Genomic DNA, 19118 nt, shown 5'->3' with positions numbered 1-19118 from the left:
AATTCTAAAAAATAAAGTATTGGCATGGAACCATAAAATAAACTAGTTCTTGCTATTCATTCCCCTTATATTGTTTTAAAAACCATTTCTCAGTTGTTGTTTGAATACATTTTGTTGTGTTTGGTCCAGCCAGACCTAGACATTAGGAAGCAGGAGTCGACATGAAATAGAACCCAGTGTGTCTGCCATCTCATAGATGGAAAAGAGGAGAGTCGTAATAAAATAAAAGTAAGACAGGAAGTAAGGAAGTAGAAAAGTAAGAAGAAAAAGTGGAAGAAAGGGGCAGAACAAGAGAATAGAACAAGGGAATAAAACAAGAACCGGAATCAGAAGAGAACAGAGTCAAAGAAAACTAGGCACTCCCCTCCCCAGCCTTATCCTTAGGAGGCTCCTCATGCACATGCTCCCCCTCCCCCTCCCTCTTCTCCTCCTCCTCCTCCGTCGCAGCAGTGTTGTTATCAATATCACCAATGACACCCCCAGGAGGCGTCCAGCCAGCGCTCTTCCACGGCTTCACGCCCTGCACGTACATAGTATCGACTTCCTCGAGGGTGCGGCCCTGGGTCTCGTTGACGAAGAAGAAGACGACGAGCAGGCCCGCGAAGCAGCACGCGGCGAAGACGTAGCCATAGGCGAAGTCGATCGAGCTGGAGATGAACGGCGTGAAGAAGGAGATGAGGAAGTTCCAGGTCCAGTTTGCGGCGGTGGCGATGCCGATGCTGACGGCGCGGTAGCGCGCGGGGTACAGCTCGCCGCAGATGGCCCAGACGATGGGACCCCAGGTTGTGGCGAAGCCGCTGTTTCAGATGTGTTAGTGTATTGTGATGTTGGGGGTGGGGAGGGGGGGGGGGGGGGGGGGGGGGGAGTGGGAAGGGTGGGATGTAAGAAGAGGGAAAGGGAGACGTACACAATGAAGAAGCAGGTGAAGACGATCATGGCGGCGCCGGCTTTGGGCGTATTGGCCGGGTCGGCCAGGTCCAGGGAGAAGTGGCCCACGCTGGCCCAGATCATGAAGCAGATGAACATCCAGCCGGCGCCGACCATCAGGGAATTGCGACGGCCGTAGTGCTCGACGACGTACAGACCGGGGAGGGTCATGCCGAAGTTGACCGCGCCCAGGATGATCTGGGTGACGTAGGAGTTGTCGAGACCGGTGGAGGTGAAGATGCTGTTGCCGTAGTAGAAGATGAAGTTGGCGCCGGTGAGCTGCTGCAGCGACTGCAGGGCGATACCCAGGAGCGTGCGGTAGAACATGCGCGGGCCGGTGAAGATCTCGTACCACGCGGCGGTGCCGGCGGCGCGCTCCTCGTCCAGCTTGTCCTTCATGTCCTTCATCTCCTGGACGACGGTGCGGTGGTTGGGGTTGACGCCGTACAGCTTGCACATGACGTTGCGCGCCTCCTCGACACGGCCGTTGCGGTAGGCGAAGCGGGGGCTCTCCGGCAGGAACAGACTGCCGATGCCGAGGATCAGGGGCCAGGCGAAGCCGATGCCCATGGTGATGCGCCACGAGGCGGTCGACGCGATGCTCTCGGTGCCGAAGTTGATCAGGTAGGAGATGAAGATGCCAAAGGCCACGAACAGCTGGAAGGCGCTGACCATGGCGCCGCGCACTTGGCGGGGGGCGGACTCGCTTTGGTACATGGGCACCACGGCGGACAGGGCGCCCACGCCGAGACCGGCGACCCAACGACCCAGGGCCACCTGGTACCACTTGTCGTCCGTGGCGATCTGCACGATGATACCGACGATATGAATCATGGACCAGAAGGTCATGGACAGTTTACGGCCAACGCGGTCAGCAATGGGGGCAGCCACCAAGGCACCGATCATAGTTCCGATGGAGAGCTATAACAGTCGTCAGCACCACGTAATGATGATGAGGTCCCGAGTACACCTCGTCCTATACCCGCGGTTAAGCACTTACGAGACCAACAATCAGGCCATTTCGGACGTTGCTGAAGTGATACTCCCCGTTGGGCAGCCTCTCGGCGAAGCGCTGCTTGAAGTCGGCCATGGTGGTGAAGCCGGAGATCTGACCGGTCGAATAGCCGAAGATGAAGCCACCCATGGAGACCACGATCCCCAGGATGAACGACCTCCAGGTCAGGTACTGAACGGGACTGTCATCGAGCAGGACATGATCTCTCTCCGCATTCGACTCAGAGCGAGCGGGAGTCGACGCCTTTGACAGCTCCTTCTGTTCCACCTGCGGTTTGATCCGCGAGATCAGACTAGAAACGCCCATGGTGAGCAGTCCAGCCAAGCAACGAACTGAAATGCAGTAGATGGGGAATGGGGATTCAGACAAAGCACAGTAAGGGAGGTTGGGGGTGGGGTTGAAATGGAAGAGGGGAGTCGGCGGCGACAGAAGGGTTTAAAACAGGAAATTAGGCTCAACGACGGACTGTTGACCCGATGGGTGACGCAGGCGAGAGTAATTTCTACCGTGATGAAAGTTTGCTAAGGTAGGACCATGGAAAACAACGGGCCCAGATCTCAAGCTCGCTCTCGTGGTCGAATGCTAGGGGCAACCTCGTCCTTGGAGACCTTGACAGGGTTTACTACGAGTGGAGAGATAGTGGAGAGACTAGAGTTACGCTGGTGGAGTGCCTGTCGCAGCGCAGATTGGTCTCTCATACTGATGGGAACCATCACTGTCTGAGGTGTTAGTCACTGTCAACCAGGTGGTTGACAGTATCCTGTTCACAACGACATTGTGCAGGAGAAGGTCCAGCATTACAAGATCATACGATGACCACGGCAATGAAGAGGAAGGCAAGAACCTTGATCATGTTCGGATGTTACAATGTCATGGTGTCTGGATCATGACTCTACTGCGAGTCTTTGTTGATGGCCTTCGCCTCAGACATCAGGAAATGAAGCGAGTCGGGTCCGAAGCAAGGGTTATTGAATTGTCTGACATCCTTCACACTGTGTCTTGTGTATGTGGTTGGATGACAAAGTCAATCTCGTTCATGTGGTCCACCGGGTGATTCTGAGGTTGGACGACTGTGAAACCAACCCGACAATTATTGCCCCTGGCCTGACCGTAGTCAACTTGCCGGTTCCGAAATGAACAATGGGTCAAAAGCCGTGGCAGACTTGGTGGACCCGGTCAGAAAAATAGAACATTTTGTAATTTTTTTTTTGAGCGGCTACGGGTTGATCCCGAGTCGGGAAAAATCTGGAAAGATTAGTAGAACTAGGTCTGGGAGAAGTGACTGCAGCAGGAAAAGTCAATGGAGTCATTCCAGCCGTGAAACAGCAGGATACCTGAATCTTATAGTTCTTTCCTTGTTTCCTCTGGTTCATTCTCTCCCGGTGTGTTTCTTCCATCCAGAAGAATCCAGAGCGATGCCGAGCCATCGGCACCCGATATCTTCGGACTCGGGATCAGCCCATGGACCTCTCGGTGTGCCGAATCGGGCGGCCCACCGGGCTAGAGAAACCAACTAAAAATCTCTGATCAGGTACCTATCCCGTTTGAAACTCACCGGTGACGGATCTTGTCTTTCTATTCCCTTCCCAAATCCCATACCCACTGTCAGATCTTCATCCAACCATGGTGCAGAGAGTGAAGAGAGGTTCTGGAAATGGCCAATGGGCTAGCTTCCTTGTCAATTGATCAGACTCCACTGCGGATCCCGACCAACCGAGATAACCTTAGCTGAAATTGGAAATACCAGGCTGAGGATCATTGTGCCCTGCTTGCTTGCACCTCTTGACCTTTTTAGCTTGCGGTGAGGGTTTTGAGCTGGTTGTATGCCATTGTATCCGTATACGTTAGTGCATTGGGGTTCCACGGGTCCGTCGGTAGTTCATCATTGCTGGTCGTAACAGTGGCTGTTTTTGACTATAGTGAAGTCTAGGAGTATACACTAAACACTAGATAAACCAGCGTTCAATGCTTGCTAAAACGGTGGCAATCTTTCTTTTGCCTCTCAACTTGCCTAGCGAGCTTCTAGCATGTCTTTAGCAGTCGATTTAGCAACCATGGCTCATTCTGTGATGCTATTAATACCCTGGCCGTCAAGTAGCTGCATAGGTTTAGATAGAGAAGTTGAGGTCTCAAGTGAGATGATTTAAGGGCACGAGAACAAGCAGGGATGTATTTAGATGACCCATCTTTAGCACTGGTGTATTAATGGGATGGCAGTGGTATACATGGCAGAATCCTCCGCCTGGCATTATTTTATTATGCAAGACGCATTCCATACTCCACAAGGCTCAAATCATCCACAATGTACTGGATATGTACTCCGTAGTTTGTAGAATTATCTGCGGTCCATCAACCCCGTGGCCTCGATGGCCTGAGAGCACGGTGGATACAAGGGCGGAATTTACAGATTTAACACTAGTATATTATTGATTCTATGCTGATAATCTCCCACTGAGGTGTTCATGTATTGCAGTGCATTGTCTGTTGGACTTCTGCGGCTAGACGACCCAAGTGGGCGAGTCTCTGTTCCCCATGTTTATGCCCTTACACTTACAGCTGCTGTGAGGTTTCGGGGTACGGTAGCTAGCGGATCTCTGATCCATGCTTTTGCAACTGAGCCGCCCGAAAACCAAACACAGGTCTATTACACCGGGCAAATAAGTCCCTGTCCAGGCCAGATCCATCCATGGCCAATGTTTGCGGCTCGCGTCGATCCTTTTCGCCTTCACTCTCCTCTCATGACATCTAGACCTGGCGCACCGGCTAGCTCTAGGTAGTAGGTACTATTCTTAGGTGCTTTTCTTGCCCTTCTCGCGCTCCGCCTTGCGCAAGGCACGCTTCCGGATCGACTCGTGCATGCCGCGGTTTTGGCCCAGGACCATGCGGCCCATGGTGCCGGTCACGCAAGTCAGGAACCATGCCATCAGACCATGGCTCCAGTAGGGAGAGGAGCTGTATGCATACGTCGGGGAACCGCCGTTGCGGCCGATCTTGGACAGCACGGACTTGACGAAGGTCCGGGGGTTGGGGATCGTCGCGCTGGAGCGGCGAATCTTGGACATGGCCGAGGTGATGAGGTAGGCCTGGACGAGCTCAACCGTGATTCCGTAAGGCTCCAACTCCCCGCCGAGAGCGGTGGACCAGTGCTGGAGGAAAGCCTTGCTGCCGGAGTAGGTGGCGAGGAGCGGCGTGGGGAGCAGGCCGCCGAACGAACCCATGGTGAGGACCAGCCCGCGCTTCCGCTGCATCATACCGGGAACGACCAGCTGGGTAGCCCGCAGGGTGCCCGTGCAGTTGATGGTCACGATATCGGCCAGCTCGTCTTCCGGAGTCAGGGCAAAGGGAGTCGGGATGCTGTGGCTCTTGCCGACATTGTTGATCAAGATCGACACGTCCAGCTCACCAACCAGAGCCTTCAGCTTCTCGTAGTCGCTATCATCGTTGCGGGCGAAGTCCATGGCCAGGGTCTTGGTCTGGACGGAGGAGTATTGCGAGGTGATCTCGTCGGCCAGGGCGGTCAGCTTCGAGGCGGTGCGGGACACCAGGACGATGTTGAAACCAGCACGAGCAAGCTGGAGGGCGAATTCCTTGCCCAATCCATCGGAGGCACCGGTCACCACCGCCCAGCTACCGGGGGGGCCAAAGGAACGGAGCTGGATCGATCGATGTTAGTCCCTCATCTCTGATTTCCGTGGATCCATCAGACATTACATACCGGTTTTCCGGGAAGCACGAACAAGCTCAGAAGAACTCTGACGAAGACAAAAGCTCGGGAAGCAACATACAAGCTTCCCGAGGCCAGCAGAAACCAAGCGGCCACCGTCTGCCACCCAGGGGCGACATTGAGCTCCAGTGTAGAGGGACAGGGGATATATTTCGCGAGGAAATCCATGATAAACAACAATTGAGGTGTAGACCCTCAATCAACTGCGATGGATCTGTGTGGTGGGGGTGTTGACAGTTGTGGAGGAGCGGACGCGGAGAGCTTGGAGAGCATCATTGGGACCGAGGGAGGAGAGTTCTTTTCGCGCGTCCGTGCCAAGACATCGGGGCCTGTTTACCCAGGCACCAATATGGAGCTGAATGTCTTTGTGGTTTCCGGTAACTCCCGGCCCACGGGAATGGCCGGATGACAGTTATACCCCTTATTCTTCAGGCATCGATTGGGGTTACCACCTATCACTCAGCAAAATGGACATTTTCGATCTTACAATATGATTATAGAGACTACCCGTTATATAACAATTGTTTTTTATCTTTCTGGAACATACTATCTTATACCAACAGTGGAACCAGCATCTCATGATGGCTCTCCCCGCGGGGTGACGTCAGAACTTTAGATCAACCACTTATCTCTTATCGCATGCGCTGGTTGATATTCCCTCAAGTGCATCATATTGCTTCTCATACTGTTGTCCTTCCTTTGTCTGATCAGGATGGATCGTGCCATCTAGTACCTCTAACGGTCTACTACATCCATCCAATCTTTGGCCGTGTCTCCCCACAGTGCGGGCGCGGAATCGAACATAATGGACCCCGCATCCCTACCCCGTCTTTACACTCTCCCTAACGAAGTATGCTTGATATATACCTCCCATCAGCCCATTAGTTTACTATAAAGTTGCACAATGTAAACTGACTTTCAGCCAGGTATTCGTCCAAATATTCACCCCATTCTCCACCCGCGATCTGCTCCCCCTCACAACAGTCTCACGTCGGTTTCATGCCCTAATCCTGCGAATCCTCCACTACCGCCTCTTAGTTTCAGCTTCCCTCAAGGAGTACAAGCTCATTCTCGAATGCTTTCATCCGACGTCAAAACTCGTCGAGCCGCACGTCTTCTGCAAATACCTCGGTACTGACGGACTCAGTGACCAGTACGAAGGGAAAGGGTCGCTCTACGAGGATGTCGACGAAGCCCAACGGCTGGGCCGACTGAGTTCTCTCTACTCGCGTTTCCGCCCGGAAGCTACAGTGGATGAGCGAAATAGCGGAACGAGACTACTCTCATCATGGGGTGGGTTCTCTTGATCTCTTTGGGAAGACGATGTTTTTCTCCGGGCTCCGAACTGACGATATGTTAGGGATTGGCGGTGAATCTCGGGAGGATAACTTGCTAGTGACGCGTCCTGTCAATCTGGAGGTTTTTGAGAACTTCTCACAGCTGTGTATTGTGGTGAACATTGTTAAAGTGATTCCGGACAGTAGTCTTCTGCTCAGTGCCGTCACCGTGGAGGATGAGGTCGTGCGGTTGTTCCAAGACTGGCTACAAGATGCTGTGAGACGTAGGGAACACCTGGAAAATCACAACGATCCGTATTCAAGAGGAACGACAGAAGAATCTCATGCAGACAACCGCATGGATGGTAGTCAGATGCTCTGGGCTGATCAAGCGCGCAATGTTGGTCTGAAGGTTCGGGTGCGGGAAAAGAGAGAAGTCAGCGAGACTGCTCCAATTCTTGTTCATCGCGACGAAGAACCTGCAACTAGTTTTGAACTGGCTATCGAAGGTACGTCTGTTATATTCTGCTCGTGTTGTCATCAGGGCAGCGGCGTTAACTTGATGGCTTTAGAGCTCCATGTTAGGACTACTCGGCTCCTAACGACTATGGAAAAGTCCCTTGAAGAGCAGCAGAATCATTCTAAGGCAATGATTTTCACTCCGAGTTTAGGATAATCACTGCTCTAGGCATATTTGTTCATGGTTATAGCACGGGTGTCGACGTATATACATACCTAGCCGATGCATGGAAGAGACTTAAATGATGACTCTGTATAATCTGCGCTAGATAGACTTACACCTGTAGCAGATGGCCTCTCTTCCGGGCTATCCACTTACTCGGTACTATGCTGGTTCAGACAACGAAGAGCACCATCTTGTTGAAGTGACAGGCACTTTTTAGCACTGAGGCCTGGTACTTTTAGTCCCCCGATCATCTCTGTCAACGTGTGCACTTGAGGAGGACGCTTTACTTCAATAAGACAATTGCATTTGACAATCTCTAGTACGAATACTGGAGCTCGATTGAATGTTTTAGATTTACCCATCAATGCCTAGAGCTATGTCTTATGTTGATATAGGAAGGGGCGAGAGTATGTTTATGGATCGGGGAACCAAAGCTAGCAAATAGCCCTATCGCCTTCCTTGCGTTTTCCCGTGGAAGAAGCCATCCCAGTAGGGAAGAAAAGAAGAAGCCTTGATCTATTTATGTATCTTAATATAATATGGCTGATAGATGAGATAGATCATTGTCATGATAGTTCTGTACGCTGAGCAACTGGCTTCTTAGATCTCATAGAAGTACTGATTGAATAATCTTGATCATATCACTAATTGCACATTCTAGGCAGTATATTTATGATCTGTTATAACCAATTACATGGAGAGGATTCATTGTGCTGAACTCCAGTGGATAGAATACTATCACTGAACCTGCCAGTGACTGTTGAATTTGATGCAATCATCTCACTACTGAACAGTGATGGTCTACTATCACCTGAGCATGATATCTGTATTCACTGTTGAATAGAAACATATAAATATGATCTTATTAGCTTTGCTGTTCTCTCTGTATTCTCTTTCTATCTTCCATCCTCTCTCTGTATCTCTTCATTATCTATCCTTCATACAAGTGGTCATATCGTTCACAAGCCATCTACAAAGAACACACAGCGCATTCATGCCTGATAAACCATCCGTTCTTTTCATCACCAACAGCGAGTTGGGCCAGGCTGCAGTGCATCTGGCAGTGGCCTTTGAGTTTCTCATACGAGTGAGTTACAAAGTCCACATTGCCTCCTTTGCTCCCATCGACGATGCCCTTGAAGACCTCCATAGACGATTGAACCAAATGCCTTGGAATACAGGGAGGCCGTACTTCCATCGAATCAACGGCCCATCCATGGTGGAGTTTGTACGCAAGAAGACGGGAGTTAGAGGCTCATTCGACGCGCATCCAACTGGTCTCTGCGGAGCCATGAAAACATACAATTCGCTGCTGCACAGTACGATCATGCCATGGGACGGCATACAGTACATGGAGATCTACCGGGACTGCGAGCAGATCATCCAGCAGGTCCAGCCGGTTGTTGCTGTGGTAGACCCTCTCCTACTACCAGCTGTAGATGTGTGCCGCACGATGGGACAGCGCATGGTGAAGTTGGGACCCAGTACTGTCCTGACTCATGTGCGCCAGCCGTACCTAGCGAATCTATGGAAATATCCCAGGTAAGCTTCTTCTCTGTCTGCCCTTGTCTCTCCATCTCTAACGTAGCGCGCAGTCTGTGTTCAGGATATTCCTACCCCCTACCATGGTATCTGTTGTTCCCTAACACCATTCTCGGCATCCATCTGCGCAGGTCCCTATCATCATGCAAGCAGTGCGATGAAGTCGAAGATTACCGCAACAGGTGTGGAATCCCAGGCCCCATACCCAGCATCCTCGTCGCGGACACCGACAAAACCCCATTCATTCTATCCAGTATGTCTTATACTGACTTTCCCTGCCATGTGCCCGAGCAGTTTACGCTCTGCGGTCCTATCCTCCGTGCCAGTGCCCCGGTCACTCAGGAGATGCCCGAGCTAGCGAATTGGCTGTCGCGGCGGCCCACCGTCCTCGTCACTATGGGTTCGCATCTCCGCTATGACAGCAACAACCGGCGACAATTCGCAGAGGGGCTGCGCATGCTACTAGATCAGATGCCCCGGGCCCAGATCCTATGGAAGATGGTTCGGGAGCCTGAGCCCGGTGTCGACGATGACGACAAGACAGACCCTGCGCTCGCATGTCTTCACCCGGCTATAATCACAGACCGTGTGCGCATTGAGCCCTGGCTGTACGCTGACCCAATCGTGATTCTTGAAAGTGGCCATGTCCCGTTAATGGTCCACCACGGAGGTGCCAACTCATACCAGGAAGCAGTCAAGTAAGTACCCCTTTCCTTTTTGTTTCGTCTCTTCTGCTGCGATTGTTCTCTACATGGTTTCTTCACAGTGGTTCCCCACAATCTCGCTGACTTGGACTTTGCAGAGCCGGCATCCCGCAGGTCGTGGTACCCGTGTGGTTCGACACGCACGAATACGCAGCTCGTGTTAAGCACCTGGACATTGGGGTCTGGGTTCGTTGGAATCATTCTTCCAAGACCAATGGGAAAATGCTGGGAAACGCTATGCTCCAGGTGGTGCAGTCGACCTCTATGCAGATCAACGCGATGACACTGGCGGTGCGACTGGGACCGGTCGAGGGTCGTGTGTTGGCCTGGGAGAAAATTCAGGACATACTGGCGGAAGAAAGGGCTGGGAATCCGTTTTGTGGTTGAATGATTATCAGGATTTGTGATGGTATTTTGAATGGTGTTTGGACATAGTGTTTTATCTTATTCTATCTATCGGAAGAAATTGGAATGGATAGTCATGTACTTATCGGCTAAGAATTGAACCGTGCAGCAGTTTAAATTGATCTTCCCGCATTACGTAGTTTATGTTGCTGCCTTTCTCCCCCTCTCATCCCCACTCTCTGGTTTATCCTCTGCAACTACTCATCCTATTCCCATCACCACTTCATAAAGTCAAAGTAATATCATCATGGCCTCGGAACGTGTCACCTGGATTGGCTTGGGTAACATTGGGCGCGTAAGTATCATTCCATTCTCCACCTCTTCCCTCCTACTAACCGATCGATCCACAGGGCATGAGCCGTAACATCGCCTTGAAAGGACCCCAAACAACTCCCCTGGCTCTCTACAACCGTACTACATCAAAAGCCACCGCATTAGCCGAGTCTCTGGGCGTTGAGAAAGCCACAGCCGTTTCGTCCCTGCCCACCGCCGTTAAAGATGCTACCATTGTCTTCATCTGCGTGGGGGACGACCATGCGCTGGACCAGATCATCGACGCTCTCATCAACGACGCCTCTGTCAACTTGGCTGACAAAATCTTTGTGGATTGCTCCACCGTTCACCCAGACACGTCGCGACGCATCCACAAGACCCTAGCCGCGCAGAGCGCCGCATATATAGCATGCCCGGTGTTCGGGGCGCCCAACATGGCAGACGCAGGCAAGCTGCTGGTCGTCCCAGCCGGGGCGGCAGCGGCCGTGGAGCGCATCCGGCCATTTCTGGACGGTGTGGTCGCGATCGCAACTATGCCAGTGGGTGACGACAGCGACGTGGGCCGTGCGACGCTACTTAAGGTACTGGGCAATACATTCATTCTCAACACTGTTGAAACGCTAGCGGAGGGGATGGTGGCGGCGGAGAAATCGGGACTGGGTATCGAGGTGTACCAGAAGTTCATCAATATCGCGTTTCCCGGACCGTTCGCCAAGTACGCTGACCGGATGGCCGGCGGTGATTACTACCAGCGCGAGGAGCCGCTGTTTGCTGTTGATCTTGCCCGGAAGGACCTGCGCCATGCGGCTAGCTTAGGCCAAGATGCTGGCATGCGCATGCGCAGCGTAGAGGTCACAGACGGGTATTTGAAGGAGGTCAAGGCGGAGCGTGGGGAGAAGGGCGATATTGCAGGAGTTTATGGCGCTATCCGGAAAGAATCAGGGCTACCGTATGAGAGGAAGTGATCGGTCTTCCTATGGGGCTGAATCTATAGGGCTACGGCCCATAGAGTACATATTTGAAGGTGCGTTGCAAATACGATTTAGCCAATGTATGGGCAATCGAAAATGCCCAATACGCCGTCATCGAGGTAGCATGGAATCAAGGGCTAGGATTGATGACCTGTCATATCTTCCTTACTGCGAATTTACCATGATTTTAACGAGTCAACATCGGTATGTGAACCTGAGACAAAGACGATATACTTATCTACGTCTCATTCCTCCTCACAGATGGCTTCAATCCGACAGTCAGGATAAGCTTTTGTGACAGCATCAACGAGATATTCTCTCCTCCGAGCGTGGTCATAGGCCAGAGCCTGTCTCCTAGTCAAGCTTCCGGGTGATCTACCGGGTAATCCCCGATCCTTACCTTAATGGTATGCATTGTTGGATCGACATGTCTCGCGCAATCATCCTCCCTCGTCATAGATTGTTCGAGCACCCAATAAGTCGGTTGATTCCATGCAAGAAAATCCACAGCTATGAATGAAACCACGTCAGTCATTTCCAAATGGGAAGCAATATAATGCCGTGATCATGACCGAGCTTCAATATCCAGCCCCTGGATGCAACAGAGGCATGCAGAGATTGCCTGCCACCTTGATGGCGAAACAGGGACCAGCACCCTTCGGCGAGGACCCATTCCCCGTGGAATGATGGGACCCACCACGGTCATACAAGAGTCAGACCTAATTCAGGCCGCGTCAGGTCGATGCACAGCAAACTGGTGCCACAAGGGATTGCCAGGGACGCTCCCAAACGCCGCTCCGTGTGATGTGAAGATGGACCAAGGTGTTGCCTTATGGGCCCACTGGCCTGGCTTGTCGATCAAGTTTTGACGAGCCCGTTATTGGCCTTGTAGCACGATAACCTTGCCTGTTATGCAAGGGTTTTCGCCTTTCCTAGGTCGCCCTGCCACTAAACAGTAGTCTCAATGGCTCACCTTCTTATCACGTACTCGGATCTCAATTACCAACGTTATTGTTTATCCATGGTCTGGGCTCATGCGGGTGGTCGTAACAGCAATAGGTATGATACATGCCTTGTAAGGAGAAGAAGAATTAAAAACCCAAATCAAGAAAAAGAAAAAAAAAAAAAAAAAACAAGAAAATGGCAATCTTGGCCAGCTGGACCACATCGACCCGCATACCAGGAATTCACTGTCCATCTGAAGACGCGCGTTACCGACCCAGCACTTTCCAAACCATCATTATAATCATCATCGACAATGAGGCGACATGGAGGACCGCATCATGGTTATTTAGTCGTCTCCCCGAACATGCTGATGATGTTGTTTCCCAATCGCATTCTCTCCCATCAGCCCAGACCTTCTTCTCCCTTTATTACCTATCATGCCGGCGCAGACCCCGCCTGAACCTGATGCTACCTATGCAACGACTTCCAGGTCCGACCTAGAGAAGGAGATCGCCCATGTGGAAGCTGAAGGCGTCGACTCGCTGTCCAGTGATCTCGAGACAGTCGGGTCCTCCCAAGATGGGGATGACCGCTTCGTGCACTGGGAGGGGCCCAGCGACCCGCTGAACCCTCTGAACTGGGGCAGCGCTCGCAAATGGGTGACCATCGCCTTGATCTCGCTGAGTAGCTTCAACGTGTATGCTTCCCAACACTCCTGTTTGCCTGCAGACCTGTTTGCTGACTTGCGCCCAGGTCAATGGTGTCGACGATCTTCGCACCCGGCGTGCCGCAGGTGCTGGAAGAATTCCACAATAACAACCCGTCTATGAAGTCCCTGGTTGTTTGCATCTATGTGATGGGCGCTGCCATCGGCCCGCTGGTACTCACTCCGATAACTGAGGTGAGCGGACGGCTGCCTGTGACGCACGCCGCCAACATGCTCTTCGTGGCCGCCGCTTCTGCCTGCGCAGCTAGCATCAACCTGCCCATGCTAATCCTCTCCCGGCTGGTTATGGGCTTGGCTAGCTCGGTGCCTGTCACTGTTGGCGGAGGATTCGTCGCGGACATGATGCCTATGCAGGAACGAGGAACGGCTATGACGGTTTGGACGGTTGGACCATTGATGGTATGTTTCTCTTTTCTCATGTGGTTGGTATCTCCCAATCGTGCTAACATTGTTTATAGGGCTTTGTGTCAGGTCCCATCTTCGGTGGATTCATGGTCGAGAGCATCGGCTGGAGGTGGACAGTCTGGCTGGAAGCCATCCTGGTAGGTGGTGTCTTATCTTAGATCCGTCTTTACAGCAGCTAATCAATAAAAGGGCGGGGCCATTGCGATCGTATCTATCATATTTCTGCGAGAGACCTACGCCCCCGTCATCCTGCAGCGTCGCGCCATGGAACTGGAGAAAGCCACCGGCCATCGGTACAAGACCAAATACGACACGGACAAGACCTTCGGACACATGCTGATCCAGTCTCTAAAACGACCGTTGTTGTTCCTGGTGCTGTCACCGAATGTGCTGATCGTATCGCTGTACAGCGCCGTGACATACAGCTACATGTACGTGCTATTCACGACATTCACAAGCATCTTCGAGAAAGTATACAACTTCACCCCGGGCCAAGCCGGCCTCGGCTACCTGGGTCTCGGCCTAGGGTTCATCGTCGGGCAAGTAACCGTCGGCCTATACTCCGACAGCCACCTCAAACGACAAGAGCAGCGCTACGGCAAGATGACGCCGGAGCACCGACTCCCCCCACTAGTCCTAGGCTGCGCCCTCGTTCCCATCGGACTCTTCTGGTACGGCTGGACAGCCGAGTACCACCTCCACTGGATGGTGCCCATCACAGGGACCTTCTTCCTCGGCGCCGGCCTCTACTACGTGCACCTATCTACGCAGGTCTACCTGGTAGACGCGTACCCGCTGTACGCCGCCAGCGCCGTGTCAGCGGAGCTGGCGCTACGGTCTGTCTTCGGCGCTGTTGTCCCGCTGGCGGGACCGCCGCTGTACGCTAAGCTGGGGCTGGGGTGGGGGAATAGTCTGCTAGGGTTTATTGCGGTGGCGTTTGCGCCGTCGTCGTACTTTCTGCTGCGGTATGGGGAGCGGCTCCGGGTGAATCCGCGCTTCCAGCCGCGGTTTATTCAATAATGTCGCGTCTTCTTTTTGTATTGGGTGGTTTGATATCATGAGCATGTGCATATTTATTTCTACGAGTATGACCGGGACGGAGTTGGTGGTTTTCGGGGTTGTTTGTTTTCTGACCACATTCTTGTTTTTCGTTTATATTGCACTGGGCATTAGAATGGCGTCTGTATAGTGACCAACCACCCTACAAGGAAACATTACCCTCTCAACAGGGGAAAAACACAGAATTAAGACTCTATCCACGTGAAACAGACAGATCATAAGGCATCAATCACCACTAAGTGCCTAGGCTACTATCTCAAATCAAAGTATACGTAGATACATACATACCAAAGGGCGAGGCCGTCGATCATCATCTGCAGGCAAGACATGTCTCATTCTCGGAGAATATAAAGACGGTCCAGGATCGCGGTAAATGATCCTTCCGCCGTTAAGAGTTGTTCGGGGTTGGCTCGTGCAGATCCATGCATGCATGGGAGGGGGGAGGAGGAAGGTTAATGGAATGGAGCTGACGACGCTGATGTTTCAGGGGTTTATTTATTTATTTTTATTTACTTATTGGATTCATCCCTTTTTCTTTTTGTTCTTATCTCTGTTTTCAATTATTCATTTACATATTTAATTTGTGTAGACATGAGAATTCGAATATCACATGTATCTTCAGCCACATGAGAGATATGGAAGATCACACATGTAAGAAAAGAAGACAGTACCTGGATAGAGATCTTACGCAATCCAGCAGTTAATAATGCGCTGCGTCATCGTGTCGGAATTTTTCCTTTGGCATTCCAAGAGTGGTCAAATCAAACAAATCAAGGAAATATATCGCTCAACCTAGCAGTGTCCTAGCCCTATCCGATTCTACTTAAGCACCCGGAAAGTGCTATACTTACTACCTTTTTTTTGTGAGCAATCAGGTTTCAATAACTGTATGCGAAATATCACAACTTCAGACATCCTAATAGTGATGCTAAACGTGTATAAGTTTGCCATCTAGTCAAATCATCAACAGTCAAAGAGTCTACATAGCCAAAGAAGACAGACTTAATTAGCAGAGAAGAAACAAAGTAACTCATCCATTCATCTCCCACCTTTGGAAAATGGCTGCGATTACAGAGTCTATGCCTTTTATAAGATATTTCTAACTTGATAAAAATATACACCCTTGAAGACAGAATCTAATGATTTACTCATCCCTTGCTAGGACATTAACGGGCACGATGTGTCTACCCATGTATGTAATCCGTACATCGATCACCACCACCACGATGTAGACCTTTATAAGAGAGATTATTCTTCCAATAGCTTCTTAGATCGTATTGTGTGGCTAATCCAACCAGTCCATCGGAATACCAATGTGAAAGCCTATTCTATAAAGGGACAGGGCGTAAACAGAGGTAAACAACAGAGACATGGAATGTAGGGGCGTAGGGTCGCGACGTCCACCGCAGGGATGGAGACATCTTTTGCTGGTGTATTTCTTCTTTTCTTTCTTGATTTCTGAGAGCTGGAGCTTGGTTATTTCTTGTCTTGATCGGTGATAACTGTTGGATTTCGGAGGAGTCAAGTTGAGAAAAGTATGTATGGTCCTCAACAGAAAACAATCTCCTAAAACTAACAGATAATACCCAAAGACAACCCAGCCCAAACCTTACCTTACAAGAAACCCAGCGAAAAAGAGAAAAAAACAACAAGATGAAGCCCGCCCTCCCCGTCCTCCTCCTCGCGGCTATAGCCACCGCAGCTCCCATCCCGGTTCGTCTCAATCCGTACACTTGCTTGTGACATCTATCACCTTTACGAGATAGCAAGCCAACAGCCAGCTGATGGAGAGTATGACTACAGGAAAACATTCCCCGCGCAGAGGGCCAGAACCTCCTCGGCCTTCTGGCCAGCATGGGAGGCGTGCATAGCCTGCTTATGGACTCGGTGTCGTTTGGTGGACATTCCCTGAAGGAAATGCTTGCACAGGATAATGCTAAAGGGGAGGGGAAGGGAAAGGGGAAGGAGGGGGCTGAAGAGGCTCCTGCTGCGGAGGCTCCTCCGGCTGCAGAGGGCCAGAAGAAGAGTCAGGAGGGACAGGGCGCTGAGTCTGGAGAGTCTCAAGGAAAAAAAGCCGATCAGGCTTGATCGTGTATCTCTTGGTGATGATGGCATACATGTCTTCTTCTTCCGCTCCATGCTTGATGTTAGTCATATGGCTTTGCCATTGGTGTCATTCTTTTGTTATCGTCCATCATGTAAGTAATAACCAAATCGTAGTAAGTACATTCATTAATCGTTGATTCGTTCCGCTGAGGGGTACTCGTAGCAATGTTCCGTTTCCAAAAAGTCCGCACGGTCGTAGTTTGTCTTGCAAACCACGAGTAGAAAGACAACGCTAATCCTCCATATCATATGCGTCTTCCATCTCCACCTCGACCCGGGTCCCCAATGCTTGCTTCCCCTCACGGATCATGGCTTGCAGCTGTTCGTTCAGCCGCCGGAGACTGGCATCCTCCTCGCGCTCCATCCGTCGTCGTCTCGCCATGTACCGCTGGGTTTCGACCGACACGGGACTCTCGCGAGGCTTGGCTGGTGATGAAAAAGGCAGCTTGCCTGCCGGCTGAGACAGCAGCATGCGCTTACCCGACTGCGGATGTCGTCGACGGGAATGATGGCCTGAAGCGTGGTACTGGTGGGCTAGATGAGCGACGGGACGATCGGATCCCGCTGCTGTTCGTCGACGAAGGGACGGACTGGTGTCGTCAGCCTCGGGTGACACTAGGACCCAGTTGCCGTGCAGGGAGGCATCATCGTCATGGCCCCATCCACTGCTATACCGCCGGTGTTCACTCGGGTACTCTCCTGGGATGGGAGTCGATTCGAAATGGTGCTTTTCCGTAGCCATCGTCTGATAGTTGTAGCTTGCGTCCCCGGCTTCATGCCCGGCTCTATCTCCGGTTGCCATCGGGTAGCCCGGTCCTCCGCCCGCGTAGAACCCTCGGAAGGCGCCCGTCCAGCAGAAGTCCCACACTTTGCCTACAACGTCCATCACCGTCCGACCCCAGGAGCCCGAGACGGGAGACTCGACCGGCGACGGGTAGATGACTTTTTCAGACGGCGATGCGGCGACGATGGCGGCGGAAGACGAGGAAGGGTCGAGCCGACTGCGTTTGCGACCGACATCCGGCAGCGAGTCGACGCTGTCATCTAGCGAGGCAGACCGTCGCGGCGGGTTTCGGTAGCGGCTGGGCCGATAGTCGCCCTCGCCGAGGATGCGACGCTCGTTCTCATCGTCGTTGTCATGACGGTAATCATAGTCGGTGGATGGATCACGGAAGCCACCGGGGTAGCCGGGAGGACTGGAGTAATGAGACCTTTTACGGCGAGAAATGGTGCGGTAAAGGGCGGAGGATGCCGAGGGCGTTGGGGGCACCTGGAATAGCTGCGAGGGGGCTGCGGCCCGGTCAAGCTGCGGAGGGATGGGAGTGTCGTCGAGAAGGAGGGTGCCGGGCATATTGGTCCTTTGTCAAGTCATTCGAAAGAGCGAGCGGGTTAACTGGATAGATGAATAGTGGGGGATACGAAAGAGCGGGGATGACAGGACGCAGCCGTGAGGATCACACCGTAAGCCTGACGAGAAGAAAGAAGTATAGAAGAGAAAGCAAGAAAGAAAAGAAAGAAATGGTTGGGGCTGACCCCGTGATCTCCCCCGTGCCGGTTCTGGATTAGTGTCCAGATGCATCTACAACCATCTTACATGATCTTGATCTCTCATGTCACATTCAATCTATCCTGATAATCTGTGGTACTCAGCTTACAGCTGTGACTTCCATGGCACCCCTGCCGCTGCCAGTCCCTCTTCACCATCCACCAACACACACCACCCCTCAAATCCCCGTCCGCCATCACCGGCCACCACCGCCGCAAAGTTCTCTCGGGCGTATTGAATCACTGCATCGTTGAATGTACCCGGCTGTAGCCATACGGCAGGGATGCCAACCGCGTGTGCCTCCTGGAGCAGTGCCAGTGTCACCGCCGGTGGGGTCACCACGGACAGCGAGGTCTGTGTCGGCGAGGGCAGCTTGCTGGGGGAGGCCACTGTCTCGTAGCTCCGCGAGGGGAGATCAATCTGCGCGGCGCGAGGATTCAGGGGAGTCACTGGAAGAGAATGCTCGTGGTACCAGGCCAGAACTAGACAGAACACCGATCAGGGAGTGTTACCGTGGGGTAAGGATGTATGGGACTCACGCTTGTAGCCAAACTTATTGGGATCGTTGCTCGCCCCAGCCACGGCAAACCGCGGAGAAGAAAAGAAACGTTTCACAGCATCCATGTTGATGATTTGAGAAGAGAGTAATACCGCGAGGGTAGAGGTGTTGCAGAGGAGTATTTGTACTCCAACGATGATGAAATTGAACCTCGGTCTGCATCATCTGGCACTGATAAAGCGGCGATAATAATGCGGGGAGATCTCCAGCTTAGCTAAGACGTTATGTAATCCATCCATCTTGATCGA

The 19118-nt window shown here is 52.1% G+C and overlaps 10 protein-coding genes across 10 annotated transcripts; 5 read left to right on the top strand and 5 right to left on the bottom strand.

The window, feature by feature from the left end:
* Positions 1-48: 48 nt before the first annotated feature.
* Positions 49-2658, bottom strand: P168DRAFT_257920 (sugar porter family MFS transporter). The gene is made up of 3 exons (XM_024834577.1): positions 1928-2658; positions 908-1848; positions 49-797 (listed from the first exon to the last, which is right to left on the bottom strand). Exons 1-3 carry the CDS (start codon positions 2246-2248, stop codon positions 353-355), a joined length of 1707 nt encoding a protein of 568 aa, XP_024690028.1. The 5' UTR covers positions 2249-2658; the 3' UTR covers positions 49-352.
* A 1699-nt stretch (positions 2659-4357) lies between these two features.
* Positions 4358-6144, bottom strand: P168DRAFT_257919 (ketoreductase). The gene is made up of 2 exons (XM_024834576.1): positions 5658-6144; positions 4358-5595 (listed from the first exon to the last, which is right to left on the bottom strand). The coding sequence occupies exons 1-2, from the start codon at positions 5832-5834 to the stop codon at positions 4732-4734; spliced, it is 1041 nt and encodes a 346-aa protein (XP_024690027.1). The 5' UTR covers positions 5835-6144; the 3' UTR covers positions 4358-4731.
* Positions 6145-6471: 327 nt separating this feature from the next.
* On the top strand, positions 6472-7619 carry P168DRAFT_241312 (F-box protein; the record flags this gene model as incomplete). Its single annotated transcript, XM_024833756.1, has 3 exons — positions 6472-6516; positions 6593-6959; positions 7027-7619. 3 exons carry the CDS (start codon positions 6472-6474, stop codon positions 7617-7619), a joined length of 1005 nt encoding a protein of 334 aa, XP_024690026.1.
* A 1003-nt stretch (positions 7620-8622) lies between these two features.
* On the top strand, positions 8623-10298 carry P168DRAFT_273739 (glycosyltransferase family 1 protein; the record flags this gene model as incomplete). The annotated part of the gene is made up of 3 exons (XM_024835386.1): positions 8623-9170; positions 9224-9868; positions 9973-10298. The coding sequence occupies 3 exons, from the start codon at positions 8623-8625 to the stop codon at positions 10259-10261; spliced, it is 1482 nt and encodes a 493-aa protein (XP_024690025.1). The 3' UTR covers positions 10262-10298.
* Positions 10299-10526: 228 nt separating this feature from the next.
* P168DRAFT_321019 (NAD(P)-dependent oxidoreductase) lies at positions 10527-11517 on the top strand (the record flags this gene model as incomplete). Its single annotated transcript, XM_024840427.1, has 2 exons — positions 10527-10574; positions 10630-11517. 2 exons carry the CDS (start codon positions 10527-10529, stop codon positions 11515-11517), a joined length of 936 nt encoding a protein of 311 aa, XP_024690024.1.
* Positions 11518-12465: 948 nt separating this feature from the next.
* On the bottom strand, positions 12466-12813 carry P168DRAFT_48902 (uncharacterized protein). The gene has a single exon (XM_024841972.1). It carries the CDS (start codon positions 12719-12721, stop codon positions 12539-12541), a length of 183 nt encoding a protein of 60 aa, XP_024690023.1. The 5' UTR covers positions 12722-12813; the 3' UTR covers positions 12466-12538.
* Positions 12639-14840, top strand: P168DRAFT_273734 (MFS transporter). Its single transcript, XM_024835385.1, has 4 exons — positions 12639-13165; positions 13222-13594; positions 13654-13737; positions 13790-14840. Exons 1-4 carry the CDS (start codon positions 12906-12908, stop codon positions 14618-14620), a joined length of 1548 nt encoding a protein of 515 aa, XP_024690022.1. The 5' UTR covers positions 12639-12905; the 3' UTR covers positions 14621-14840.
* A 1472-nt stretch (positions 14841-16312) lies between these two features.
* P168DRAFT_321017 (uncharacterized protein) lies at positions 16313-16747 on the top strand (the record flags this gene model as incomplete). The annotated part of the gene is made up of 2 exons (XM_024840426.1): positions 16313-16372; positions 16463-16747. 2 exons carry the CDS (start codon positions 16313-16315, stop codon positions 16745-16747), a joined length of 345 nt encoding a protein of 114 aa, XP_024690021.1.
* A 9-nt stretch (positions 16748-16756) lies between these two features.
* P168DRAFT_48893 (uncharacterized protein) lies at positions 16757-18225 on the bottom strand. The gene has a single exon (XM_024841971.1). The coding sequence runs from the start codon at positions 18114-18116 to the stop codon at positions 16998-17000; it is 1119 nt and encodes a 372-aa protein (XP_024690020.1). The 5' UTR covers positions 18117-18225; the 3' UTR covers positions 16757-16997.
* A 74-nt stretch (positions 18226-18299) lies between these two features.
* Positions 18300-19015, bottom strand: P168DRAFT_292528 (CoA-binding protein). The gene is made up of 2 exons (XM_024837600.1): positions 18851-19015; positions 18300-18793 (listed from the first exon to the last, which is right to left on the bottom strand). Exons 1-2 carry the CDS (start codon positions 18933-18935, stop codon positions 18417-18419), a joined length of 462 nt encoding a protein of 153 aa, XP_024690019.1. The 5' UTR covers positions 18936-19015; the 3' UTR covers positions 18300-18416.
* Between the last annotated feature and the right edge of the window lie 103 nt (positions 19016-19118).

This window comes from Aspergillus campestris (assembly GCF_002847485.1).
Source record: "Aspergillus campestris IBT 28561 chromosome Unknown P168scaffold_11, whole genome shotgun sequence".
NCBI lineage: Eukaryota > Fungi > Ascomycota > Eurotiomycetes > Eurotiales > Aspergillaceae > Aspergillus > Aspergillus campestris.
This window is presented reverse-complemented; position numbering and strand designations above follow the sequence as displayed.

Excerpts from the sequence above, each read along its gene's own strand:
- P168DRAFT_257920 (XM_024834577.1), bottom strand. The coding sequence starts at position 2,248 with ATGGGCGTTTCTAGTCTGATCTCGCGGATCAAACCGCAGGTGGAACAG. Across the intron at positions 1,849-1,927 it reads ATGGCCTGATTGTTGGTCTC|CTCTCCATCGGAACTATGAT; the intron begins GTAAGTGCTTAA and ends CGACTGTTATAG. Across the intron at positions 798-907 it reads TTCACCTGCTTCTTCATTGT|CGGCTTCGCCACAACCTGGG; the intron begins GTACGTCTCCCT and ends CATCTGAAACAG.
- P168DRAFT_257919 (XM_024834576.1), bottom strand. The coding sequence starts at position 5,834 with ATGGATTTCCTCGCGAAATATATCCCCTGTCCCTCTACACTGGAGCTC. Across the intron at positions 5,596-5,657 it reads TCGTGCTTCCCGGAAAACCG|CTCCGTTCCTTTGGCCCCCC; the intron begins GTATGTAATGTC and ends CGATCGATCCAG.
- P168DRAFT_48902 (XM_024841972.1), bottom strand. The coding sequence starts at position 12,721 with ATGGACAGTGAATTCCTGGTATGCGGGTCGATGTGGTCCAGCTGGCCA.
- P168DRAFT_273734 (XM_024835385.1), top strand. The coding sequence starts at position 12,906 with ATGCCGGCGCAGACCCCGCCTGAACCTGATGCTACCTATGCAACGACT. Across the intron at positions 13,166-13,221 it reads TCGCTGAGTAGCTTCAACGT|GTCAATGGTGTCGACGATCT; the intron begins GTATGCTTCCCA and ends ACTTGCGCCCAG. Across the intron at positions 13,595-13,653 it reads GGACGGTTGGACCATTGATG|GGCTTTGTGTCAGGTCCCAT; the intron begins GTATGTTTCTCT and ends CATTGTTTATAG.
- P168DRAFT_48893 (XM_024841971.1), bottom strand. The coding sequence starts at position 18,116 with ATGCCCGGCACCCTCCTTCTCGACGACACTCCCATCCCTCCGCAGCTT.
- P168DRAFT_292528 (XM_024837600.1), bottom strand. The coding sequence starts at position 18,935 with ATGGATGCTGTGAAACGTTTCTTTTCTTCTCCGCGGTTTGCCGTGGCT. Across the intron at positions 18,794-18,850 it reads CAATAAGTTTGGCTACAAGC|TTCTGGCCTGGTACCACGAG; the intron begins GTGAGTCCCATA and ends TGTTCTGTCTAG.